The sequence below is a fragment of the Rhinopithecus roxellana genome, chromosome 16 (genome assembly GCF_007565055.1).
Source record: "Rhinopithecus roxellana isolate Shanxi Qingling chromosome 16, ASM756505v1, whole genome shotgun sequence".
NCBI lineage: Eukaryota > Metazoa > Chordata > Mammalia > Primates > Cercopithecidae > Rhinopithecus > Rhinopithecus roxellana.
The window spans coordinates 65,910,586-65,935,562 of NC_044564.1; the positions used below are offsets into that span (position 1 = coordinate 65,910,586).

Sequence of the window (24,977 nt, forward strand, 5' to 3'; positions counted from 1 at the left end):
AGAAACTCTGCTCAAAGAGGTGAGAAACAAAGGATCAATGAGAAAAAATTCTGGGAAATGAAATGATCAGTTTTGGTCTCAGAAGCCCCGGGAGCCCCCTTCTGAGTCCGGATCTGAGAGGCAACATGGAGAAGCACGGAAGCGAAAGCGTGGCTACACCATCACACCTGGGTGAAACTTGCCCACCTGTTGCTGATGTAGGAAGGATGGGTCTCTTGGGCTTAGTCCCACATATCGATTGGCTTGAGATGTGCCTGAGGCTGTGTAGGCTGATTAAGGAAGAACAAAAACAAAGATAAAAATTGTGAACTATCAGAACGAACACCCTGTCCATGTATAAGAAACCCAGAGAAGTGGGATTTGCAACCAAAAAAAAAAAGTGTCTTCATTTCTCTTCTCTTTTGTCTAAGTAAATACCAAGTGATAGAAAAGAAATAATAATTGACTTCAAATCAACTAGTTTATTCCCCCTAAAAAATCTATCCAGTAAAGCAGATCTCATACTTCAGTGTGGGTGTCTCACACTTACATGCTCTAGTAACTGTCCTGCTGTACTTTTTCACCAGATATTAGTTGTCTAATATGAAATAATCAATGATGGTATATGATTCTAAACGTAAAGCAGACTGAAAGTCCGCCAGGAAAAAGTGACAGTTTTTAATGATGGAATTTAAGCAGATGTGCTTAATGATATGGGATGGAAAATGTCTTACTTAAAAGTCTTGCTAAAAAGGAAATCAAATCTTACTATCATGAAGGAGGAGCCTATATCATGTAGAATGAATTAGCTCGGTATTTTACTTGTGAAAATGGCCTCCAGTCTGACAGGAATGTTTTCAAAAAAAATACTTCCCATTAGCACAAATACAAAAATCAATTTCTTGTAATTGATCCAGGAAGGAAGCTGATGCACCCTTTAAATAGTTGGCCACTAGGTAGTAAGTATATATGGTGACTATTCCTTACATTGTTAGAGTCTCATTTGCAAGTACTTTTTGTACAATTGCTTTTTGCTTTTTGGTAGAGAGTAAATTTTTCACATACATACACACAAAAAAAATGAATAGGGAGCTACTCCTAAAGACTTTTGTTATTTTTCACAAGGAAAGGAGTAAGGTATCGTCCCAGAACTAGGCAATCCCACTGCTCCATATTACCATATATTACCTTTATTGTTGTGAAGAAAGCTACACTGTTTGGTTTAAAACCACCAGATTAATGAAGAATCCAGGCTTCATTTTAAATGGGCTGGCTTTCTAAAACCAATATATTAATTCTGCCTTGTTCATTTAAAGGACTGCAGAATTTGATCCATGGAAGCTTTTTTAGGTCTTTTTAAAAACAGTGAAGATGCTCACAATTCATATTTTAATTGCTCCTGAATAAGGGGCCATGCAAGGCAGTCATCAGCAACCAGGGATCCCTACTCAAGCTCCAAGTCTCTGGAATTCACCACACCTCACAGACAGCCGGAGAGGAGCCTCACCCTTACAGAAGAGCACCAAATCTATGCTGCTTTTTCTTTTCAACTATGAGGAAGAGCTTTCCTTGGCTTCTGTGTTTTCTTTAACCATACTACTGAATCAATTCAATGATCAGCCTTTTATTACTGGTGGTGCCTAGGAAGCTGGAGCTACAAGCTTGTTTATAGGAAAGAAAAACTACTCACTATGTTTCTTTTATGTAGGAGTGGAAAATGGACTGATGCAGCCATCTTTATACAACCAAGATATTCCTTTTGAATATTTTGTAATTTTACTAGTCAAATCAGATCCCTTTTTGAACAACCTGTATGTAAGTATAAAAACAATTCATTAACAAACAGGCTGAGGGTACTCCCATAAGTGAGCTGTGATCATTTGGGTCTGATCCTCTCCTGAATCTCTTCTATTAATAACTTCATAAGAGTAGGCATCAGAGTTTCTAAAACTTGGTTTTGATCATTTATCCTGTGATAATCTTTCAACTACTTAAAAAAAATCTGTTTTCTATGTGCTTTTATTTAAATTGCTGACATTGCTTGCTCAAAGATGTCAAGACATCCACTTTTAAAATTAGTACTTAGTGTTTTGGTGACTGTAATGCACATAGCAAACTTTTAGAACAAAATAATTTTTAGATTTTCCTGACTGGGTCGCATCCATCTGTGCATTCAGGGAAGTGTTCTAAGCATTAAGAATTACTGATGGGTATTACAAGCCTATAGGAACTTATTAATTTACGGGACTCATGAATTTTAAGAAAGAAATGCTGAATTCACTGTACAAAGTATTATCCGTTTTTCTTATAGGGTTCCTTCGTAGTCTTTCAGAAACCATTTAAAAAAAAAAAAGAGCATCTTTCCAATGGCTGAGAAAGAGCCAGTGGTGCATGCCTCTGATTCTCTCTGATTCACACGGAAATTTCAAGATCAGGGGATTTTCTTGCTCTAAGAAAGAAAAATAAAATGTTTGAATTTAAGGTATCTATATAATTGGTGAGGTGCATGCTAATTCCACCAATTCCATAGCTTTATCCATTCTACTTCACCAATTTGTACATTCCATCTCCAGTACTAAGAAGCTGACAGTTGGGTGAAACCACCTCAAAATTAATTTCTTCTATACTTCCGAGTATTTTACATCAAAAAACAAAGGAAAGATGTGGCTTGCTAGTATGTGTTAGGAAGGTTCACTGGCTAAATCTCTGACATTTAAATGTTATGTCCACACTAAAAAGCACAGTATTTGATGTACCATGATAGGTGAAATAATCAAAAGGTTTAAAAAAAAAAAAAGCTTGGAGATAATGAAAGTACAGGTAGCTTACATGTGCCTAATACTAAGGTTTGAAATGTTCTCATCTGTTCCCAACATTATGTGACTGTTTTTAACAATGACATAACCTACAATGATGTAAACATGCAATTACCTTACAGAGGCATTGAATCCATCTGCTTTGTGAAGGGGCTTGATTTCTATAGGAATGCTCCAATAAATAGGAATTATCTAATCTCTCTTTGGGTGATAGGAAAACTTTGTATTCTGCGTTATGTTACTCAGTGCAATTTCAATGTATACCTTGAACAAGCAGGCATGACTTATTATTTTTGTTACAGCTGTTCACTTAAACAAATGAGCTTCTCCCTTTTCAAATATGATTCACTGACTGGAATTTGAGAAGAGAGAGCCTGTGATAGCAGGGCCACATCCATGCCTGCTGGCTCCACTTAAATGAGAAATCTCCATCTGGTCGGGTAGCTGGAAAAATTGCTGTGTTTTCCACCTTGGATCAGACATCCAATGGTGCCTTTGATGGACATTTCTCATTTCCTACAGAAATACTTACTGGTTGCTGTAGGTGAAGCTGCCTCACCTTCAGTGGATGTAGTGATGGGTTTAGTATCTGTCATGCTCAGGGTCACAGGTCGCACTGCACTGGGATGGGGAGAGGGTGCCAAGACAGGAGTGAAATGGCCAGGCACTTTCCCTACTACTTGACCACTGCTGTTAGGCTACAAAACAAAAACAGAATGCCGGGTGAAGCAATCCAAAAGGCAGTCATCTTGTCCAACAAGTCCACTCAGCACACACGACTGTGTGGATCCAGCACACTGCACATAGGCGCCACACAGGCCCTCTCGAGTTGGAGTTGGAGAGGCCGGTCAATGGTTGGTAGTAATAAGGAGCAGCAGCATTTCAAAGGTTTTCATCTTCAAAGCACGTCATGGTATAGGTTAATTCCTCTTTATAGCACCCCTGAGAGCCAAGTAGACTTGATCCCTTCATGTAGTAGGCCAGGAAACTCAAGTGCAGTTTTAAATGCTTAGCTCAAAGGCTAAACTGGAATTCCTTACTGAACTAGCTAGAGTTGGAACCCAGTGATTCCTTATTCTCCGCTCCTCATTTTCTACAGTGAGTCAGTTTTGGCTTTTAGAATACAGTTTTCACCTACATGATGATATCACTGAAACAAAGGACACAAAAATATCTAGGAGATCAAACACGTCGAATTCTGGAATCTTCATCATTTACAGTCAAGAGTCATTCTCCTGCATACAAAACTCTAGCTCTCTCACACACAGGTGTGCTCAGACGCACACATTAGGCAGTTTAGATTCCGGGATCTACAGTCAACTTTTGATGATTACTAATACAAGAAGACAGAATGAGATTTAAAGCATCTGAACTTTCAGAGGTCATACAATGATATAAAATGCTGACCTAGGTTTGTCCTTACACCTACAAATAAAAGATTTCCAAAGTAAATTAAACTGTACTGAGGGGAAGCAGAGGACAAGCAAATGAGCATTGTTATTTGAGTTACTCTTCCATCCACGGTGGTGCATGGAGAGTTACACAAAACATTTATTGTTGACATTTGTGGGAATTAACTGAGAAAATCCCCTGGGCAATGACAGAAAAGATATTATTATCTGAGTTTTAGCCCCTGGGCACAAAAATAGTTTCCGTGGTAGGAAACAAAATCCTAAGGATACACTCTTTGAAGAAATAGTGGAATACATTTTTCTAGACAGAGAATGTTATTTTTTTTTTTATTATACCCATGTTGGAATTCTCCACTGCATGGTGTTCATCACAATTTGCTGGGAGGCTATTCTCAGCAAGTATATAGTCTTTATAATCTGAACTGTTAAAGGCAAAAATAATAATAATAATAATGAAGCAGAATATTTATCTAAACATCTGCACATAAATTACAAGTAGACATTTATTTAGAGAAAATGATGAAGAGCTAATAACACTTAAATATTGTGACTTACAGACATGAACTAAGTGTTCGGTGAGGCTCCTCAGAGGCCACATTATTTATTCTATAAAGAAAATGGACTTCTTGAATATCCTGACTATTCATCATGGGTAATTTTAAGTATTTAACTTGATGTCAGGAAAATTGACCAGAGTTTTCCAATATGGAAACCTATGGGAGAGTTACATCTTTAAACTAATTTTATTCAAAATATTCCATTGAATAGCATGACTGTCTCACTATAATTGGTGCAGCAGTAATGCAATTTATCTCAAAATTGCTGTGGGGAGGAAAAGGCATCTCAGTTGCTTATCTTAAAAATCAAAATCGGCCGGGCGCGGTGGCTCAAGCCTGTAATCCCAGCACTTTGGGAGGCCGAGACGGGCGGATCACGAGGTCAGGAGATCGAGACCATCCTGGCTAACACGGTGAAACCCCGTCTCTACTAAAAAAAAAAAAAAGAAAAAGAAAAAGAAAAAAAAATCAAAATCAGTGCAGCGCTGGAGAATACTGGGAAGCAATGGCTGACTAGAGGTGAATGGTGAAGGAATACTGATTTTTTTCCATTTCTAGAGCTAAAACGGTAAATACCAAGAATTCTATTTTGAAATGCAAATTAATTGGTTTTGAGTTGGAGTTAAAAATCAAAGCAAATATACTGTTCCTTAAAAAAAATCTGTAGTTAACTACAAAAACCCATTTTTCCTTTCAAAGGGAAAAAGTAGTTTGTTTCTACAGCAGACCATCCATTTCTGGTTATCTGAACATTGGAAATAAGTGCTTTAAACATCCTACTCAAGAAAGATCACAGGTCTCATTTTATCATTGGTGGTACATTCAATAGTAAAAATGCTTCTATATACAGTGTTCACCAAAACAGTTTGAAATACCTACCTGGAACAAAAGCAGAATGACAATAATTTCAAGGAAATGCTGCCACCAAATATATCATCCTATCCTGCCCCTTCTACAAACTTCATCTACTGGAATTGAACAACATGAACTAATAGACACTTCTCTCATTTGAAAAGAATAAAGGTGACAAAGAAAGAATTCTCAAGCCAATGCAAACAACTTTCCTAAAACTCAGGGTCAGAAGAATTGAGGGCTATTTTCTCCTCAGTTTTCTACTGGCTCAAATAGACAAAGCTACACTAAAAATTTCTATCTTTTAAGGCTGTTAACAGATGGAACTTTCATACTGTAGATAGAAAAGAGAGATGTCTGGTCTGAAGGTGAAGCTAACAGCATTAGGAAAGGATTATTCTACCTTACACATGGTTCCTATTATACAAAATCCTGAGAGTTTTTTTGTTGCTGGTTTTTTTTTTTTTTTTTTTTTTTTTTTTGAGGTGAGAGTAATATGCTTCTCTTAGAAGGTGATATGTATCTTGAAAAGTGAAGAAAAACTGAGAACAATATAGGCAGATTATCACCTAATATGCCCTCTTAACTTATAAAGAAATTGAAATATACGTAAAACAAGCAATGAATAATTAAAGAAACGTGTAACACTAAGGGCCTGATTTTAATTTGCATAATTTTTCCCCTAACAGTGCCTAATTAAGACATCAGTTAAAAAAAAAAATCCAATGGAACTCTAAGATTTTCCACACTGAATTAACGTTAAGGACTTTTAATGGATGTCTTAATTAGACTTTGTTATTCATGGAAATTCTACACAAATTAAAATCAGACCTTGTGTGCACTGTTCCCAGCTGAGTCTAGCAAAATGCTCTATGGAACTGAGACTTCTGAATCCATGTGCTGACAACAAATTTTATTTCTAAACGATATACTAAGATCCCACTCTTTTACTTAGCTGTCTTTAGTACTGCAGTCATGAAAAGTGCTACAACATTTTAACATTTTCTTCTAAAATACAAATAGTAATTTTAACTTCAAATTCAAAATTCAATATTGAGTTTAATGTCTTAGTCAAACTAAAAGTAATGATAACTTTTTAAGTAACCCAAAGGGGTCCTGGATATGTTGTTATTCTAAATTAAAAGTTCAGAAAGGACCATTTTGTTTCATTTTAACAAATTAAGACCAAAGGGATTTTTTTCTCCCCTTTCTTTGCTAATTATAAATTGATAGACACACACTATTTACTAGCATTTTAGGAAGTGTTCCACTGTAGTAATGATAGAATGTTTGTGAAAAATCTGCAAAGTATTAAAAGGTATAATAAGGAGTGGACAGGAGTCTTAGAGGTAAAGCAGCAAAGCTAAATACTAGATCATAATAACAAAATTACATGTTTTAGATATTACAATTATCGATAGCCCCAGGTCTGGTACAAAGACTGTCTACTTGATTGTGGAAAATGCTTATATACCAAATCGCGATGAAGTAACCTCTCGGTAGAAGAAACCGCATGTCTAGGGGAGTGAGAAACGCTCATGAGTCACTACACTTACACAATGAATCCCAAAAACCACTGCACAATGTTTACAAAAAAAAAAAAAAAAAAAAGAAAGACGCTTCTAGTAATGTCACTCATTATTAAATGTAAGTCATGTCTCTACAAAGAATATTCAAGTAGTCATCAAACACTGAAAATGTTTACATTACCAAAGCTTATTTTAATACCTAATAGTTGGTCTATAAATACAACTGTAAGTTCTTTTGTGTGTGTTTATTTTAGCACATACCTTACTCCTGCCTGAAATAAGCACATTGTCTCTGTGTCAAACCAGGTATTTCAGAGGTGTGAACTCCAGCCCAGAGCTTTCCTGTCAATGTACTTTCTGCATAAACTTTCCCTTTAGTCAATGAAAATCCAAAAACATTAAACCATCTTCACAAATTTACCCTTTGGGGCAACACACTTCCTACCTGTCATTCAGCCACCTTTAAATAAAAACTTACTGAGTCACCAAGCAACTTCCTGAAGATGGATTTCAAGGTTTGACGTTCTGCCAGACACACTGTCTGACTAACCTTTGTGTCTCAGAATTAGACCTGTCCCATCTCCCTTAGGTGCTAATCTTATTTTCTCTCTTATTTTTACCTGGCTAGTTTGTGGACTGGATGGGTCATACGAAGGTACATAGTTCTTCAGAGTATCCTGAGGATTCAGGTGAGGAGGATATCTGATTGTTGGATGAGAAAAGTAGCTTGATGGGGCTGGAGGAAGGATAGCTTGTGTTGGAAATGGCAACGGTGAGGGTGGAGGTGGAGTTCGAGTTGAGATGACTGCAGAAGACAGAAAAGGAAAGATTGACTCGTCAGCTGGTTAACTTATTGGTCCATTCTGATCCTAAAGAATGCTGTGAAACTACAAAACTGGTAACCATTCATTTTTGTCGCCATGATGTAACCAAGCTCTCCTAAAACAACAGTTACTTCTTCACTTTTATTCTCAATACCAGTACTGCTAACTACACAGAGACAAAACATCACTCTAGAAAATGAACAATCTTGCTTCCTAGCTCTGTGAGTGGTTACAAAATAAGTTTCTCTTTTATAGGTTACATCAATACTTGATAAAACACTTCTTTGAGCGTTTATATCCCATTGAAAACATATTCTTTGATTATAAAATCTTTAGGCCGGGCGCAGTACCTCACACCTGTAATACCAGCACTTTGGGTGGCCGAGGCGGGTGGATCACCTGAGGTCAGGAGTTCGAGACCAGCCTGACCAACATGGCAAAACCCCATCTCTACTGAAAATATAAAAATTAGCCGAGCATGGTGGTGGGTGCCTGTAATCCCAGCTACTTGGGAGCTTAAGGCAGGAGAATCACTTGAATCCAGGAGACAGAGATTGCAGGGAGCTGAGATCGCACCACTGCACTCCAACCTGGCGACAGAATAAGACTCTGTCTCAAACAAACAAACAAAAAACAATTTGTCTTGTAAATCCAGAGCAATTCACAGCATTAAGTAGAGGGCAAAAGACCCACAAATTTTCTGCCAAACTTAAAAAGTGAAATTCAATTTCAAATAAATCATTTCCCTATACATCCTACTTGACAGTTGTTTAGAAGGAAAGACAATAACTAATACAACATCATCTCATGTCATTTATAATTGTCTGGTCATAGTAGAAATGCTCATTGAAACATAGAGCTGGAAACTCTCCTAATGAAAATGTTTCTTTCAAAACCAAAAGAGCTCTATTCTGCGACTATTTTTCTTTCTACTTTAACTTCTACTATATGTTGTTTAAAAGATATTGCTAATGTAAAACCAAGAATAAAACACATATCACTGAAAATTTAAACTTTCACATAGGTAAGTATATCACTTTACCCATAAATCACATATTTTATAATATTTTTATAAAGGGAAATATTATATAAAACACATGCAATGTGGACAATGTTCAATTTTACTATAACTTTTCAACATTAGTATTCTTATAATTTATTGTTCAGTTTTTGAAATATAAATCTTAAGTTTGAAAGATGGGGAAAGAGTATAATCATGTGATCATTATCTCTATAATGTTGAGAGAAATAATCATAGAAATACAAATTAAAATTACCAACAAATATATACAGAAGTGAAGAGTAAATGTCTTTCCATTTAATATTTCCCAATTCAAATGATAGGAAATTATAAATGATAAATGTCTAATGTTTTATGAGACAACAAAGAATATGAAAAAAATAAATTCTAACCATAACCTATAAAGGGAAATCGCCTGGAATGATTTATCTCCAACTTTCAAACTACGTGGGTTGTAGGTAGGGGGACCTGTTTGTGGGATGTATTGCTTACCTCTCCCAAAAAAAACTTTTTCAGAAAATACAAGAAATTAAGAATGTATATAATAGAAGAAATATAAGTTCAATTTTATAGTCACAACTTTGTTCTGTGAATGTCCACCAGGGCACTGTTTCTGAGAATTGTCTGTATTGCTCTTACAATACAGATCCCTTGGTCTACACACAGACCTAGGGGATCAGGACCTCTAGGGGTGAGGCACCAAAATGTATGTTTTAAATAAGTTCCCATGCAATCTTCCTACATACTGAAGTTTCAGCATCCTCCATCAAATGTATGCATTTCAGAGAACAAATACATATTTCTTAAAACAAAACTCTTTACTGAAGTATTACTTTATTTAAGAAGTATATCCATTTGAAAGTATCATTTAAGGAAATACAAACATCTAACAAAAATTGGGCATCTTTTACTTAGTGTCTAATTGCTCTTAATCTCAGCTCATTTTAACCATGATTTTTGCTCACATCTGTACACAAACCCTGGAAAGATATAAACATAGTTCCATCTTGGGTCCTTTAGGTTTTGAGATTAATTTGGCCTTAACAGTTCTGGAGGAGATCTCTTTTCAACTGAAATTGCAGAAATCAAATCTGAACTCAAATCTATGGGCAACCTGACATGGTGCTTGCATGAGCTGTAGGTGGCCTGATATAACCGGGTAAAATGTCGTATTTGAAACTGAGAGTAAAAATGACTACCTTTTCCATAAAAGCCATTCTAGTCCTTTAAAAATAAGAAAAGCAGGCCAGGCATGGAGACTCATGGCTGTAATCCCAGCACTGTGGGAGGTCAAGGTGGGTGGAGTGGATCACTTGAGGTCAGAAGTTCGAGATCAGCCTGGCCAACACGGTGAAACCCCATCTCTACTAAAAATATACAAAAATTAGCTGGGTGTGGTGGTGACTGCCTATAATCCCAGTTACTCAGGAGGCCGAGGCAAGAGAATTGCTTGAACCTGGGAGGCAGAGGTTGCAGTGAGCCAAGATCACGCCACTGCACTCCAACCTGGGTGACAGAGTAAGACCCTGTCTCAAAAAAAAAAAAAAAAAAAAAAAAAATAGAAAAAGAAAAAAAATAAGAAAAGCAAAATACAAGACAAAAAAAGTTTTCCTTTATTATGAAAGAATACATACCCACATATGTGTATTCCTTGCATACATTATTGCAAAGCCTTATTACTTGTCTTCTTTCCTTCAGTCTTGCTCCTTCCAATACATCCTTTACAGTGCTATGTGAATGACTTTTTAAAAATACCATTACAATCATGTAACTTCTCTGCTAAAAGTATTTCAATGGCTTCCTACTGCTTCTAGAATAAAATCCCAACAGCTTTTTCAGTACACACAACCTCATGTGCTCTGGGACCGAGTCCTGGATCACTTCTTTGGCCTCATCTCTGGCCAGAAGAAGAGATCTGTGGATCCTTGGCTATATGGCAGTTCCCTGCTGCAATGGCCTCTAATGCACTGATAGATGCCGTTGCCTCTGCCTCCCAGTTTGCCCGTCTGCCTCCCAGTTTGCCCCTTTTCCTCCTAGTTAGCCTCTCTGCCTCCCAGCTTGCTCCTCTTCCTCCTAGTTTGCCCCTATGCCTCCCATGTTGCCCTTCTTCCTCCTACTATGTCCCTCTGCCTCCCAGGTTGCCCCTCTTCTTCCTAGTTTATTGTTCCTTCTTGTGGTGAACTTTGCCATCACACTTCTTCAGGTTATCTAATCCTTCTTCAGGTTATCTAGTCATGTTCAGATTAGATGCCCAGCCAATGACGTGGCCCCATTCTCTCCCCACTATATCCTGAACTCTTTAAGGGCAGAAAAGATCTTTTGTGAACAAGATGCCTACCACAGGTCCTAATATACAGATACAAAACAAATACCGGGTGAAGGAACAAGATGGAGGGCTCATCTAGGTCTCTCCTGTTTCATTATATAAAAATATACTGCCTACTTTTTTTCACATGTTAGAAATAAGAATATTTTTATCAGGTGTCATAACAAATGGGTGATTTGACTTCTCAGTTAATTTTGTCCAAATATTCAATATTACAAACCTATGAAACAGTTATTGATTTTTTTTACCTATCTCAATGGTATAGGTAATAAATGCAAAAGTTCTTACACCACATTTAAGTTGTATAGTCCTCTCTCAATTTCATAATTTTTCAATGATAGCAATAAAGGCCATGCATTTTTTAAGTATAGCACCAATAAATATCAACATATACTTACAAACCAAAGCTAATAAGGACTTTATTTTAAAATATGTTACACTGTTTGCATAAAGATTTAAAAACCAGATTTGATTAGTTAGAAGGATGAGGAAGTGCCTAACTATAAATTTTAACCAATAACAGTTTCACTATTAACATATATATATAAATATATATATATATATAACTTTTCCTACCTAAAATGCAGTCTACTCCTCTCTAGGAATTAAGAGTAATAGGTAAAAAGTATATAGTGTTAATTATTAGCAGTATCTCATTTTTAATTTTTGAAAGATTTGATATTAACTGTTGGTTAAAGTACAAATGTCAAATATTGGATTCATTTTTCTACTTAAATTAAGATATGAGACACAATATCAAGTGTACTAGCCCAAAGGACTTGGGCATATGAAACAATTGTCAAAGAAAAGTACCTTTATTCTCTGATTACTCTCAAATAGATAAATATCGATTTATATGTAGAAAATAACATCCACAGAAATAGTGCCTTGTATCTTAATGCCTTTAGAAATACTCTAAACTCAGCAACATAACTGAAATTCCATTTTTTCCTTAGTAAAATATCAGGACCAATCCTGAAGCTATAATAAAGACAGCTATGTACACATATTTTCCACATTCTTCTGATAACAATCTTTTTGATAAAGGCAATTTAAAAATACATATTATAAATATTATTTACTTGTAAGACTTTGAAAATCTTATTTATTTATTTTTTTTGAGATGGAGTCTCGCTCTGTCGCTCAGGCTGGAGTGCAGTGGTGTGATCTCAGCTCACTGCAACCTTTGCCTCCTGGGTTCAAGTGATTCTTCTGCCTCAGCTTCCTGAGTAGCTGGGATTACAGGCACACACCACCATGCCAGGCTAATTTTTGTATTTTTAGTAGAGACAGGGTTTCACCATATTGGTCAGGCTGGTCTTGAACTCCTGACCTCGTGAATCGCCCACCTCGGCCTCCCAAAGTGCTGGGATTACAGGTGTGAGCCACTGCACCCGGAGAAAATCTTTTCTCATAAATCGAGAAGAAAAAATATTTGATCGGATTGTGCTCCTCCCCATTTGGGTTGAGAAAATATGCTTGCCATAGCTATATTTATAAACTTTTGCTCCATCCCTAAGGGTTTGGGCCCTACAGACAAGAAGGAGGCTTCTCCTCTATGCTTGAAACTCCTCACCACTGTGTGCAACTCCAGGTATTCCGGGATGGTGGTGCTGGGGGAAAGTGCTCAGTCTTGGGGAAGAATCCTGTGGAGATGCAGAGCTGAACAATGGCTTTTCAGGCTTCTTCATAGTAGTTGGAGAAGACATATCTGCGAGAAACAGAGAAAAACCCAAAGCTCTATGACCTTCTTAAGCTCTAAGGTTCATGTCAACATAATGAGAGATCTCATCTTCCAACATTTTAGTATTCTCATACTTTGGCTCTTCTATAAAATATATTCTGAATGTCAACGATCCAGCTATATTGGAGCTCTGAAATATTCGTTCAATCTCCACGGAAGCTAGCAGAAGCCTTCATTAAAATTATCATCAGACTTATTCCCATTACTAAATAAATCTTAAACTTCTAAAAAAAAAAACCCCAAAGTCTTGTTTCCTTTAGCCCCTTGGTTCACACAAAGGCCTTCTTTACCTCAGCATTTCATTCTTAAATTTATACGATTCAGAAGATTGTCTTTCGATCTGGTGAGTACACTGTGAAAACAGAGGACAACTGGTGCAAATGTGAAAAACAACCTTCAGGTATGTTGGTCACAATATCACTGATTTCACAGCTTTTATGGAAAACTCATTCAATTGGTTAGCAAAAAATACATTTCTTAATTTGCTCATTCTGCAAATGTTTACTGGGTTTCTCTATTGGCCCGCGATAATGAAGATGTTAAAGAAATTAAAAGTAATTCCTGCTCTAGGGATGCTCACTGTTGGTGAGGAGGAAAATGATGAGAAGAAAATGGTTGTGAACAGTTGAGAGGTACAATGTATGTTGAGAGCATTTGCTGCTATATCCCCAGCTACGATGTACAGGACAGAGATCATCTCAGTCTCCCCAGGATGAGGAAGGTATTTCCCATTGGCACCATTTTCAAAATGTGAATGGGGATGACATTCTCAGAGAGGAAATGCTCAGAAAAAAAAGATGGCATAAAATACACAAGTAAACAGTGTGTGGAGTGGTGAAAGATGAAGAAGAGGAGCAAGCCTCTGGCAGGTCCCACAGGCTGCTGGGTCTCCAGCTTCCTGTACAAACATCTGAATGCTTACCCTCATGGGAGAAACGCCATAGATGGGCGAAACATGATCACAATGACAGCTTAGAGCAATCCCCCCAGAAACCACATGGAGGGTGGACTGGCCAAAACAGAGACAGAAATCATGAAGACCACTTTAGAAGACAGATTCATGAATACATTCATTCCATAAATACTTGTTCAAGACCGAATTTATGCCACACACTGTACTAGCCTGGGACACAGTGGTGAACTGGACTCACTTTCGGCTCCTTTAAAGCTTAAAATCTAGTGAGGCGATATGGACAAGTAAGAAGGAATTGCAAAAGGTGCTGTGATAGGAAAATAATTCAGAGATTTCAGGCTTCTTTCATTCATTCATTTCATTAATATTTAATACTGCCAAAAGATAGATCATGAGAGCTTGAAATAAGAATCATGATAGAGCTAATGCAATAAATATTTTAACAGGATTCACTCAATTAAATTATTAAGTGATGTAGACTGTTATCATCTTAGTTGACTAAGAGACTATACCATGCAGTTTGTTGGAATAAATAGGGAGTTTAGAGATGTGCCTTGCTTTTAACATCTTGAGTTATGTTGACTTGAATGAAAGTTTATCAACTTATAGTAAAATGTTATAAAAATGATATGAGCTATAAAATTTGTATTTTATTATGAAAAATGTTAACTGTACTCACAAGTAGACAGAATTGTAATGAATCCTCATGTACCGATAACCCAACTTCGGCAATGATCAACTCATAACAAATCTTATTTCATCTTTATCCCTATCTACACTTTCTTTCCCTGTGGTACTTTGAAGCAAATCCCAGATATCATACAATTTTGCTTCTCAGTATTTCAGCATGTATCTCTAAAAGAAAATAAATCTTTATTAAAAGAAAAAAAAACAAAACTGTATTACACATCAAAATGTACACAATTTGCACTTTTAAGTTTTTTTGAAATGAGAAAAAGACCTTATGGTACTATTAATATAAGAAACTAATTATCACTACATTTTACCATTTGAAAAATTCTGGTAAAGGCAGTCATAAAATTAAATATGCATTTTTCAGTACGGTGGCATTTAAAGGATGAATATACCACTGTAAAGGCAGTAGACATCACAGTCTACAAAAAATGCCAGGCGTATTTGTAGCTGTAAGCTACAATTTGTGACTAACTGGCTGTCGTGAATCTATCAGAACTTTGGTGAGTCAGAGAACCATTTCACTATTTCTTTTTCAAAAAAAAAAAACAGAAATAAATTGTTCATAAAACCACAGCAATTAATGCCACTATAAAAAAAAAAGAAAAAAATTTTAAACCACGGCTTAAAAAATAGACAAAGAAAGTTCATTTCAGCTATCTTCAAGATGCCAAAAATAATACTTAGTTTTGTTTAAGAGCTATGTGATTTCAAAAGGTAATACTACAAATATAGACTTTTAACTAATGGATGTAAAATCATAGACATACAGTATTAGAAGTGGAAAGAACCTCTATTTTGTCTTTTTTGTTACAGATTATGCAATAACTTTCCATTCCAAATTTTCAATTTAAAATTGACTGTTAGAAAAAGAAACTGGGAACTTTTTATTGACACTCTTCTGCTTTACCTGTGTCTAAATTTCAAGTAAAATGTAAATGGGTAAATCAGTTTCTAAAAGTTCCATAGAATAAATAATAAAGCATAACTATACATCATTTTAAAATAATTTAGGCCAGGTGCAGTGGCTCACGCCTGTAATCCCAACACTTTGGGAGGCCGAGGCGGGTGGATCGCCTGAGGTCAGGAGTTTGAGACCAGCCTGGCCAACATGGTGAAACTCCATTTCCACTAAAAATACAAAAATTAGCTGGGTGTGGTGGTGGGCACCTGTAATCCCAGCTACTGGAGAGGCTGAGGCAGGAGAATTGCTTGAACCTTGGAGGCAGGTGTTGCCTACCCAGATAGTGTCATTGCACTCCAGCCTGGGTGACAAGAGCAAAATTCTGTCCAAAAAAAAAAAAAAATTAATGTGACCACAGCTTGAGAAACAGAACAGTGTCATTCTAGGTATGTCGTTTCTGGAGAAGAGGATCAATTAAGGCAATTGAAACTACTGTAACGATATCAGACTTTTCATTAAACTCAGTCAAATTCATGGGTCTCCTTTTGTAAAGGGCACATAAATCAAGGGTGTTTATATAGAAGTCGAAGATGATTATGTAATTTTTAATGTAAATTATATAAATTTTAAGAAGCAAACCGTTTGTATCTTCTTAGCCAGAATGACACACTTGCTTTTCATTGTAATTATTATGGGTCCACTTATTTTTTCAATTCTTTTTTGGGCATGCACCTAATAATAGTGGTACCTTCATAGAGGATTGATTATACAGACCAACACAGAAGAAACAGAATAAAATCTGCTGTTCAAGCTGCAAAAGGAACCACAAACTCCTTCCTTAAACAACAAAAGTAACTTATAATAGTAAATACAAGAGTGGGAAGGTTTACTAACCAAACTGAAAGGATTTGCTTTACAAACAGGTGAAGAACGGTAGTATCAGAATATAGGTTTAATTGCCTTTGTTTTCTGATTAAATGAAATTAATTCTTGGCCTATTTATAAAAATATACTGCTACACAGCACGCAGAAGGCACTATGCTAAGAGCTTAGGAAGATACAAAAGTGAATCCCCTCTCAAAAAAAAAAAAAAAAAAAACCCTCTCTAGACTAGAAGGGGATATAAAAGATCAATTATCTGGGGAAAATGTAAGGATACAGTTTCTAGCTATTACATTTTAATCATGAACCAAACTAGTATTATTTTAATTTTAATTTTATTTTGAATGTCTACAATCTAAAAGACTCATGCCAAGGTGAACAATGATATTGTTTCTATGTTTAATGTGCTCACATGCCATAAAAAAAGTTTGACGAATGAATATATAGAAGAGATACCTTAAAGTGACCTTTCTGTGAAAAAAAAAAATGCCACGCTTTTCACAATCTACTATCCCTCAAGCAGGAAGAATAATACATAAAAAGTTTAAGTTGAAAATAAGTTGAATAATAATAAAGTTGAGTAATGCATAACTATATAACTTGAATAATAATGCATACATAATAATGAATAAGTTGAATAATACATAAAATAAAGAAACTGAAGAGATGCAAGATGATAGGCAAAGGATTAGCTGATGTTTCTATTGGTGGAAGGGAGGCAGGAGTTGCTCAGTAGTTGATGAGGAAGAATTAGAGGCCAGTGATGGCTTGAAATCAGACAAAACAATTTAAATTTGATTTAGAAAGTAATAATTTATCAATCGATTTTAGAAGAAAAAACTTTCCAAAAAATTGATTCTTTTTTCTGTTCTCACCGCCCTTTTCACTTGTACCTGGTTAGACCAAAAATTTTCTTCCTAGTCTCCTCCAGGCCTTCCTCACCATGGCACTTTATAAAAACCAGCAGCTGGCATTGTATCCTTCAAACAGTATCTTTCTCATTGCAAGATCTACCACAGTATCACATTTTTAAATAGCTCTTTTTATTTGTTATTCCATTTTATTTAAACTTTAGTGAAGCTAATTTTCTTATGGCTTCCTTTAGGAGCAGAAGAAATATGTTTTTAATTCTGTGCCATCTCTGGTCTATGACATTCCCTTGAACTAGAAAATGAGGCATTTCCACTCTCCTTATTCCACCCATAGAACAAACTTATTTTCTCCTTAAGTAATCTCTCTTGGAAAACCCTGAGTTCTAGATTTCATTAATGATCTTTTGTTTGTATCTTATATTACTTGATGGATTTTTCATTGTTATTTACTTGTATCCACTGAACATACTTTTTTTAAAAAGTTGACTAATGGCTTACCTCCTAAGGAACATGCTTTTATCAAAAACACAAAAAGATGTAGAGGCTGGAAGAATATGCTACTTGGGAAGAGAATGAAAAAAAAGTAGAAATGAAAGAAAGAAGAGGTAAAGCAGGCACTGTGTCTAGGCAGCTTATTTTAGAATCTCTTGCATGTGAAAGAAACTGTATTATGAAGTGATGACTAGTAGTGCAGGATGAGAAAAATAACCATAGCCAGTATATCTTAAAATTCATGTTCCATGAATAAATATCACCAGATGAGAAGTAGCTGACTATAAAGCAAAGAGAAAAGAAAATCAATCACTGAGATTCCAATAAGTGTGAAGAACTATGGCTAAGCATCAAGATGCTAAACAAAACCACTTGGTTCCTGTCTTGGTGATGCTTTAGTAGAGAGGGCAGAAATTACAGACAAAAATGCATTAAATAATTGCAATCATAATAATATTGGATTGCAGAAATAATTCTTCTTAATGACAGATTAGAGAGAATAATTTTTTTAAAAAGACTCACATTGATGGTGTTATTCTTCAGTGTGTACACCCATGTTTACATTTATAACTGGAAAATTAGTTATGACTGTAGAAACTCATCGTGTAGTTGAATATGTAATAAAAGATCACCATGTAAGAAAAAAGTTCAAGTAGGCTACTGATAAAGTTGGTTCATTTATTCTTAAGCATCCCTTTAAATAAGTATTTTGCAAAATCAAATTATCACGATTTTTCCTGACCATACTATACATATTTTTGGCACTGTAGCATATATACCTCCTGGGCCTTGATGTGTCATTTATTTCACAGCATCACTTCAAAGAGATAAGGGCTTAAGCAAATAAAGAGTTAGATCAACTCATCTCCCAACAAGGTAATTTCATCTACAAAGGAAGAGAGTTGCTGTGAAACACAGCGTATGTACTCGACTCATCGGCAGCTTGCACAAATGGTGCTCCAGATGTATATCTGTTCAAGTCAGCCCAAGGCAACAATTTTGATCAATTCTAATGTGATAAAATGCTGCAGGGAAAGTGTGCAGAAACGTGTTTACGTCAGCCCTTAATTAAACTGTTGTTCACTTCCAAAGAACCTTAGGAAACACTAATGAGACATGAGTTTTGGCAATTTCTTCATCAAAGCAAAGACCCCTTCCTCAGTCTGTAGCAGCCTGTCATCCAAGTCGCTCCCGGGATAAATGTCACATGGCACTCCAATCAGTTAGCCACCTGTTAGTAGAACTTCACTGAAGTCAACTAGTGATCTAGGGCAAGCTCAAACAGCCACCTTAACACCTGCCTGTCTGGGACACCTGCTCCTTTTTCACATATAGTAGAGCAATATGTTAGCTTTTCCAATATGCTCGAGTAGATTAAGGTTACAAATCAGACTTCTAAAGCCTACATAGAAAACATATAATTTTCTTTTTTGAAAAATTTCTTTTCTTCCCTATAGTAACACAATTTTTAACAATTTCAAATTAATTATGCAAGAACACATAAGAATTCTTGAATTTCTGGAAGCTATTATTTTCAGCATACCATATCACTAAATTAAAATGTATTAACTGTGCCAGTCCTAGGGTTTAGGCCTGTTTCTAGGATAGAATAGTCCTATTTCCATCTGGTTAACAAAGAAGCAAATTGCTTCAAAATGTTTTAAAAGTCCAATTCTTTTACATATTTCTAAGTTGTCTTCCTTATTTACATGTCATACTTGTAACTTGTAACAAGTCTAAATGAACCCTATAGATACAAGTCACCGTTTCCTGGCTAATTTTATTCTCCGGTATTTAATGTTAAGGTTTGTCTTATTGCGAAGTGCTTATAAAGCTATAATCATTGTTAAAAATATCTAATTATCTTCATTTTTCACATTATCAAGTTGCTGAACAATTTACAGCATTCCTCTTTTTCCTTTCTATCTTTTATTATTTTGCAAAGTTCACTTATTTATTTAATTATTTTAGAGACAAAGTCTCAGTCTGTTGCCCAGGCTGCGGTGGCACAATCGTGGCTCACTGCAGCCTCAAACTCCTGGTTTCAAGCGATCCTCCCTTCTCAGCCTCCCAAGTAGCTAGGACTATGGGCACACAATCACACCCAGCTAATTTTTAAATTTTTAGTAGGGACAAGGTCTGGCTATATTGCCCAGGCTGGTCTAGTCTCCTAATCTCACGAGATCTCCCGCTTTGGCCTTTGAAAGTGTTGAGATTATTGGCTTGATTCATTGCACACGGTCTTCTTTTTTCCTTTCTTCCTTTTTTTCTTTGTCGTTGTCGTCTTTTTTTTTTTGGCAAAAGAAAACTCAGAGTGTATTGAAAACAGTTATAAAACTTCTGTTAACTTTGACCCTCTGGTATGATACTGACCAGAGGAGTTTGAAAGAGCCTACATAAGGACACTTAGCTTAGAGACAATCCAATGGCTGGGATTTGACAAGATTACATTATAGTGACAAGTTTCATCAAGTTGATACACCCTCATAATTTTCAAAGTTCTTCAATTTTTGGACTTTTGAAAGTATTTGACTTTCATAGGTTTTTTTAAAAATAGTTTTATAGATATACAAAAACTTGGAATATTGAAAACCTCTTCAGAGACCAAATTCATTGTTGGGTGAAGGCAAAGGTGATCAACACATCCATCACTCCACTGAAACTCTGTCAAGCAATACAGCACTGAAAGTGAAAAATGAGCTTTAGCTTAACTGGGATATTTCTGCTTTCCATTAAAATGTTGGGCAGAAGCTGGAAGACAACATGAAAAAGAAATGAACCATCTGCATAAAATAATAATGTTCTTTAAAATAAATAAGGTAGTAAATGAGAGGCTACCAAATCAAGTGTGTGGGATGAGTTTTGTAGCTGAAATCTGACATTTTTACTTCAGGCCACAAATCCAGAGTCAGTCCTGAGACAAGGAAAGAGTTTGGGCTCTGTTCCCAGAGGACAAGGAGAAGGCAGAGAAGATGATTGCCAACTGAAAAAAAGATCACAATTTCTCAGCCTCTGTTTTTGCCTTGGGATAAACAGTGTTGAGGAGAGGAAAGTGTCCAGGTTATTTATAACTGTATGAGTGTCATGTAGAATAAGACAACTATTAAGGCCAGATTGGGGCAGCATCTAGCCTGCCAGATACTTAAGATCCCAGCCCAAAGCTTTGATGTATTTATTTCTAAGGATCTCCGTGTAGAGAATGACAGCAATCCTTACTTTAACAGGTTTTACCTAAAAAGTAAAGGACTGATAATGGGTGACAGAGTGTGTCCTGGAGGAGGAAGAAAGGAAAGAGAGACCAAGTAGGCTCTGCCTTTACTTGAAAGCTTTGTACAATCCTTTGTACAATACCCTCTCAATTTCTCCATTTTCTTCACAAACGGAGCTATCCTGGCTCACAGGGAGAAGATACATGGTGTGTTCCTTGATGGTTTAAATGACATATAAATGATAAAAAAGAGGTGCATGGGTAAAGTCACAGGGACATAAAGAATGCTCTACAAATTTCTATCAGAAGACATGCTTCAAAATTGTTTATAGAGCCATGCGCTACACTGAAATTATTACAGCTTATAACAACGGAGTTAAGCCACTCAGGCACTGCTCTAGGGAATGTAAATTGATAAGATCTAAGCCAATATTTACCAACAGCCTTAGACATTGACATAAGATTTAACTTAGTAATTCTACAGTAGGAATGTATTTATTCCTGTAGCAAAATTTCATTGAACTTCTACTTGGTGACTTCATGCCAGGCAGTATGCTAAGGACTGGGGTCAGTGAAAAGAACTAGACAAGAATCACCTAATCAGATTAGGTACAGAGTTACATGCAATGATGTTCACTGTATCTCTCTTTATAATATAAAAACTTCAAAACTAAATATTCATGAGCAAAGTAGATATTTAAAATTTTATGGTGTAGCCAAAGTATGGCATATTATATACTTGTTACAAAGTGGAAGACTGGACGGGGTGGCTCATGCCTGTGATCCCAGCACTATGGGAGGCCTAGGCGGATGGATCAAGTCACCTGAGGTCAGGAGTTCGAGACCAGCTGGCCAACATGGCGAATCCCTGTCTCTACTAAAAATACAAAAATTAGCCGGCCATGGTGGTGTGCACCTGTAATACCAGCTACTGGGGAGGTTAGGGCAGGAAGAGTTGCTTGAACCAGGGAGGTGGAGGTTGCAGTGAGCCAAGATTGTGCCACTGTACTCCAGCCTGGGTGACAGGGCAAGACTCTGTTACAGGAAAAAAAAAAAAAAAAAGGAAATTGAAGGATATGGTAAAATGCCATTAGATTATAAACACAAAAAAACTTAAAAAATAGCATATATCATATAAGCTCAATTTACTGCAAAAATACGTTCATAGAAACAGAATGCACTGAAATGTGGAAAAAATACATAGAAAAACAGGCTAGCATATTTACAGTCAAATATTAACAGAAGTTATCTTTTTATGATGAGATTACAGGTGATTTTTATTTTCTTCTTCATATTTGACAGTTTTTTTTTAAATTCCCCACAAGTAACTATTACTTTTACTGTAAAAATTGTAAAACACATATTTTTGGGAAAACTGCTGCCTGTAGCTCCACAGAATATTATAAATAATTTCCAAAGGTGGGTTAACAATACTGAATCCTGTTATGTGTCCAACATTACACGGCAAGAAGGAAAGCTTCATATTAGTTTAGGTACTGGATGTTGCAAAACTGTAAAATGAAATGCTTAAATGTAACATTTGCAATTTAGTTGGCTACAGGCAAAACAATGTCTTTTGAAAACAGAGTGAAGAAAAAGAGTACCTAAATATCTGTGTCTAAGGACTCCTCTAGATGTAAAATTTTATGATTGTGTGGCAAATGTGAACAAGTCCTTCCCACACACTCCAAGTTAACAAAAAGCTCTGAATGTTATGACAAGACATATGGATGTAATCCCACTACAGTAGTTTGATGATGATGCCAGATGATTCAAAAAATAATTAGCTGCCATGTTAAGAAAGTATCTCCTTATATATATATTTACATTTATCACACTCTAAAATAACACTGGAAAAAATGGCAAGCTACATTAAGAGGACATAAGATGTCATCTTCAATTAGATTTCTCAACCATTTTTTAAAAATTTATGAAATCAGTTCCTTTTCGAATGAGAAAGTATGGTGGTCTTTGTGTTAAATAAATGAAATTCTTACTTTAATTATTGAGTTATTTAATCTTAATTACACTTGAGCATATTATTGTATTCCTCAGTAAAGTAAAATATTTTCTAATAGTTTAAGTGTCTCTTGCCATGTATTTTAACCCAAGCACAGTTAAATAGCATGTTCCTACAAGTCTCTATTTTATCACTTCTCTATAAAAAAGGTCTTGAGGCTACACCTACACACAATGTAAAGTTAAAGCTCAAACCTCTTTGAAGCTCACAAACACCTTCCAGAGACACTTAAAAAAATCCTTTGAATAATGAAGAACAGTGCTAAAACAATGAATATGGAATAAATGAAAACTACTTTTTAAAAACACTTCAAAATGTTTTTGCCCACTAAGCAATTTCATTTCAACAGACAGACAATAATAAAGTGTCTTGAGTAATGTGTGTAAACCTAATTTGAAAGAGAGAAAAAACATCAAACAATTATGCAGGACTTGGAGCATATTTTAAATCGCTTATTAAACATTGGCATAGGTAAATAGCTGCTATTCACCATGCCTCTCGGGAAAACCTCTTGGCTATGGAGGCTTATTAGTGTTAAGCATCTGAGAGCCATGGGCTATAAAATAAAATCAATACCATAACCTTAACTGTAAAAGTCAGAAAGATACTGGAAGAGTTCTAATTTAACAAGATTACAGATGAGTTTTCGGAGGAGAACATTTGGGGAAAAGCCATGCATTTAAAAACATTTATGCTACAAGACATCTCAAGGATTTTCTTGTTACTAATGCTGTTATTATCCACGCTGGTAATGGTTAGGGTTGCTTTAACTGATGTGTTACTTTAGTGGATTTACAGGAAAGTCCTATAAATGATCTGGAACTTACTTCAAATAAAATCATTAAACTGAGGTAGTAAACTAATTGCTTGAGAACAATTATGATTTGATGTGATTTAGTGTGGTAGAAAAAGAATTACAAAAATTTTAAGGTCATCAGTTCAGCAGTTCAATGCAAATATGATTACTCTGCACAATATTCTGTTTCTCTTAATGGAAAAGTAGTCAAAATTGGTGTAAATTGTAGTGTTTAAGTTCAAGCTAAATCTATATATTTTTTTTCTCCAACAAATGTAAATGAAAAAAATAACATTCTGTCAATGAAATTACTATGATGGCATATTTATTATCCTAATGGTTTTAGAAATCATGTGAAATTCATCAGTAACAAAACCTCTGTTCAGTAATGGACCAATTACATTTGTGAGATAATGTCAATGAAACCGAATATTGTCACAGGATAATGGTCTCCCATTGCTACATCCCTAGTCATTTAGAGAAAATAAATGTTGCTGTCTGGCTGAGTCATTTGTTTGCAAAGTAGGAGACACTGATTCCATAACAAGGTTCTGTTATAATAACTCAATCTCTATCAATCATTTGTTGCACCAGAATGGTGCAGGACAGGACATGCATTTGTGAGAACTGTGCATTCCTCAGGTGTAAAGCAAAATATATGGGCCTCCAAGCACATAAGTAGCCCAATTATTGTTATTCAATGAGAGTGTTTAAAATGAACATTTAAAAAATAATTTAAGAAACAGAAAACTTTCTGAATTTTCCAAAAGATCCATGTTAATGACGGCTTTGAAAAGACTCAAGTACTGAAGATCTTCAAATTCTTTGACTCCAATAGATTCAAAATCTAAAATGTTAGAACACAAAGAAACCTTAGTATACAACTTTGTTATTTTACAGATGGGAAGACTCAAGATTTACTGAAGTTAAGTGATTTGTCTAAGACTACGCCAATATTTAGAGTTTCCTAATCACAATTACAGTGCACTAGGCATAAGGCAAAAAGAGTAGAACAGAACTAAAAGAAAACATATATTTGATAATAAATATATACTTAATTTTTATATTTTCACAAATATAGCTCATTTTAAACTGGCCATATAATCACACACTTCTACTAAAGACATTCTAGAACTT

The 24,977-nt window shown here is 35.6% G+C and overlaps 1 protein-coding gene across 14 annotated transcripts in view; it reads right to left on the reverse strand.

The window, feature by feature from the left end:
• Positions 1-24,977, reverse strand: part of NFIB (nuclear factor I B) — a 241,872-nt gene that overhangs the window by 30,631 nt on the left and 186,264 nt on the right. For 4 of the 14 annotated variants that reach the window (XM_030919688.1, XM_030919685.1, XM_010354679.2 and 1 more), the window contains exons 7-8: positions 12,893-13,027; positions 7,766-7,950 (exon numbers count right to left, since the gene is read on the reverse strand). In XM_030919688.1, coding sequence (XP_030775548.1) covers positions 7,766-7,950; positions 12,893-13,027 — 320 coding nt within the window. Of the gene's footprint in view, positions 1-186; positions 270-3,327; positions 3,494-7,765; positions 7,951-12,892; positions 13,028-24,977 lie in introns of all 14 variants that reach the window. The other 10 variants (XM_030919681.1, XM_010354676.2, XM_010354673.2 and 7 more) reach the window with 5 other exon arrangements.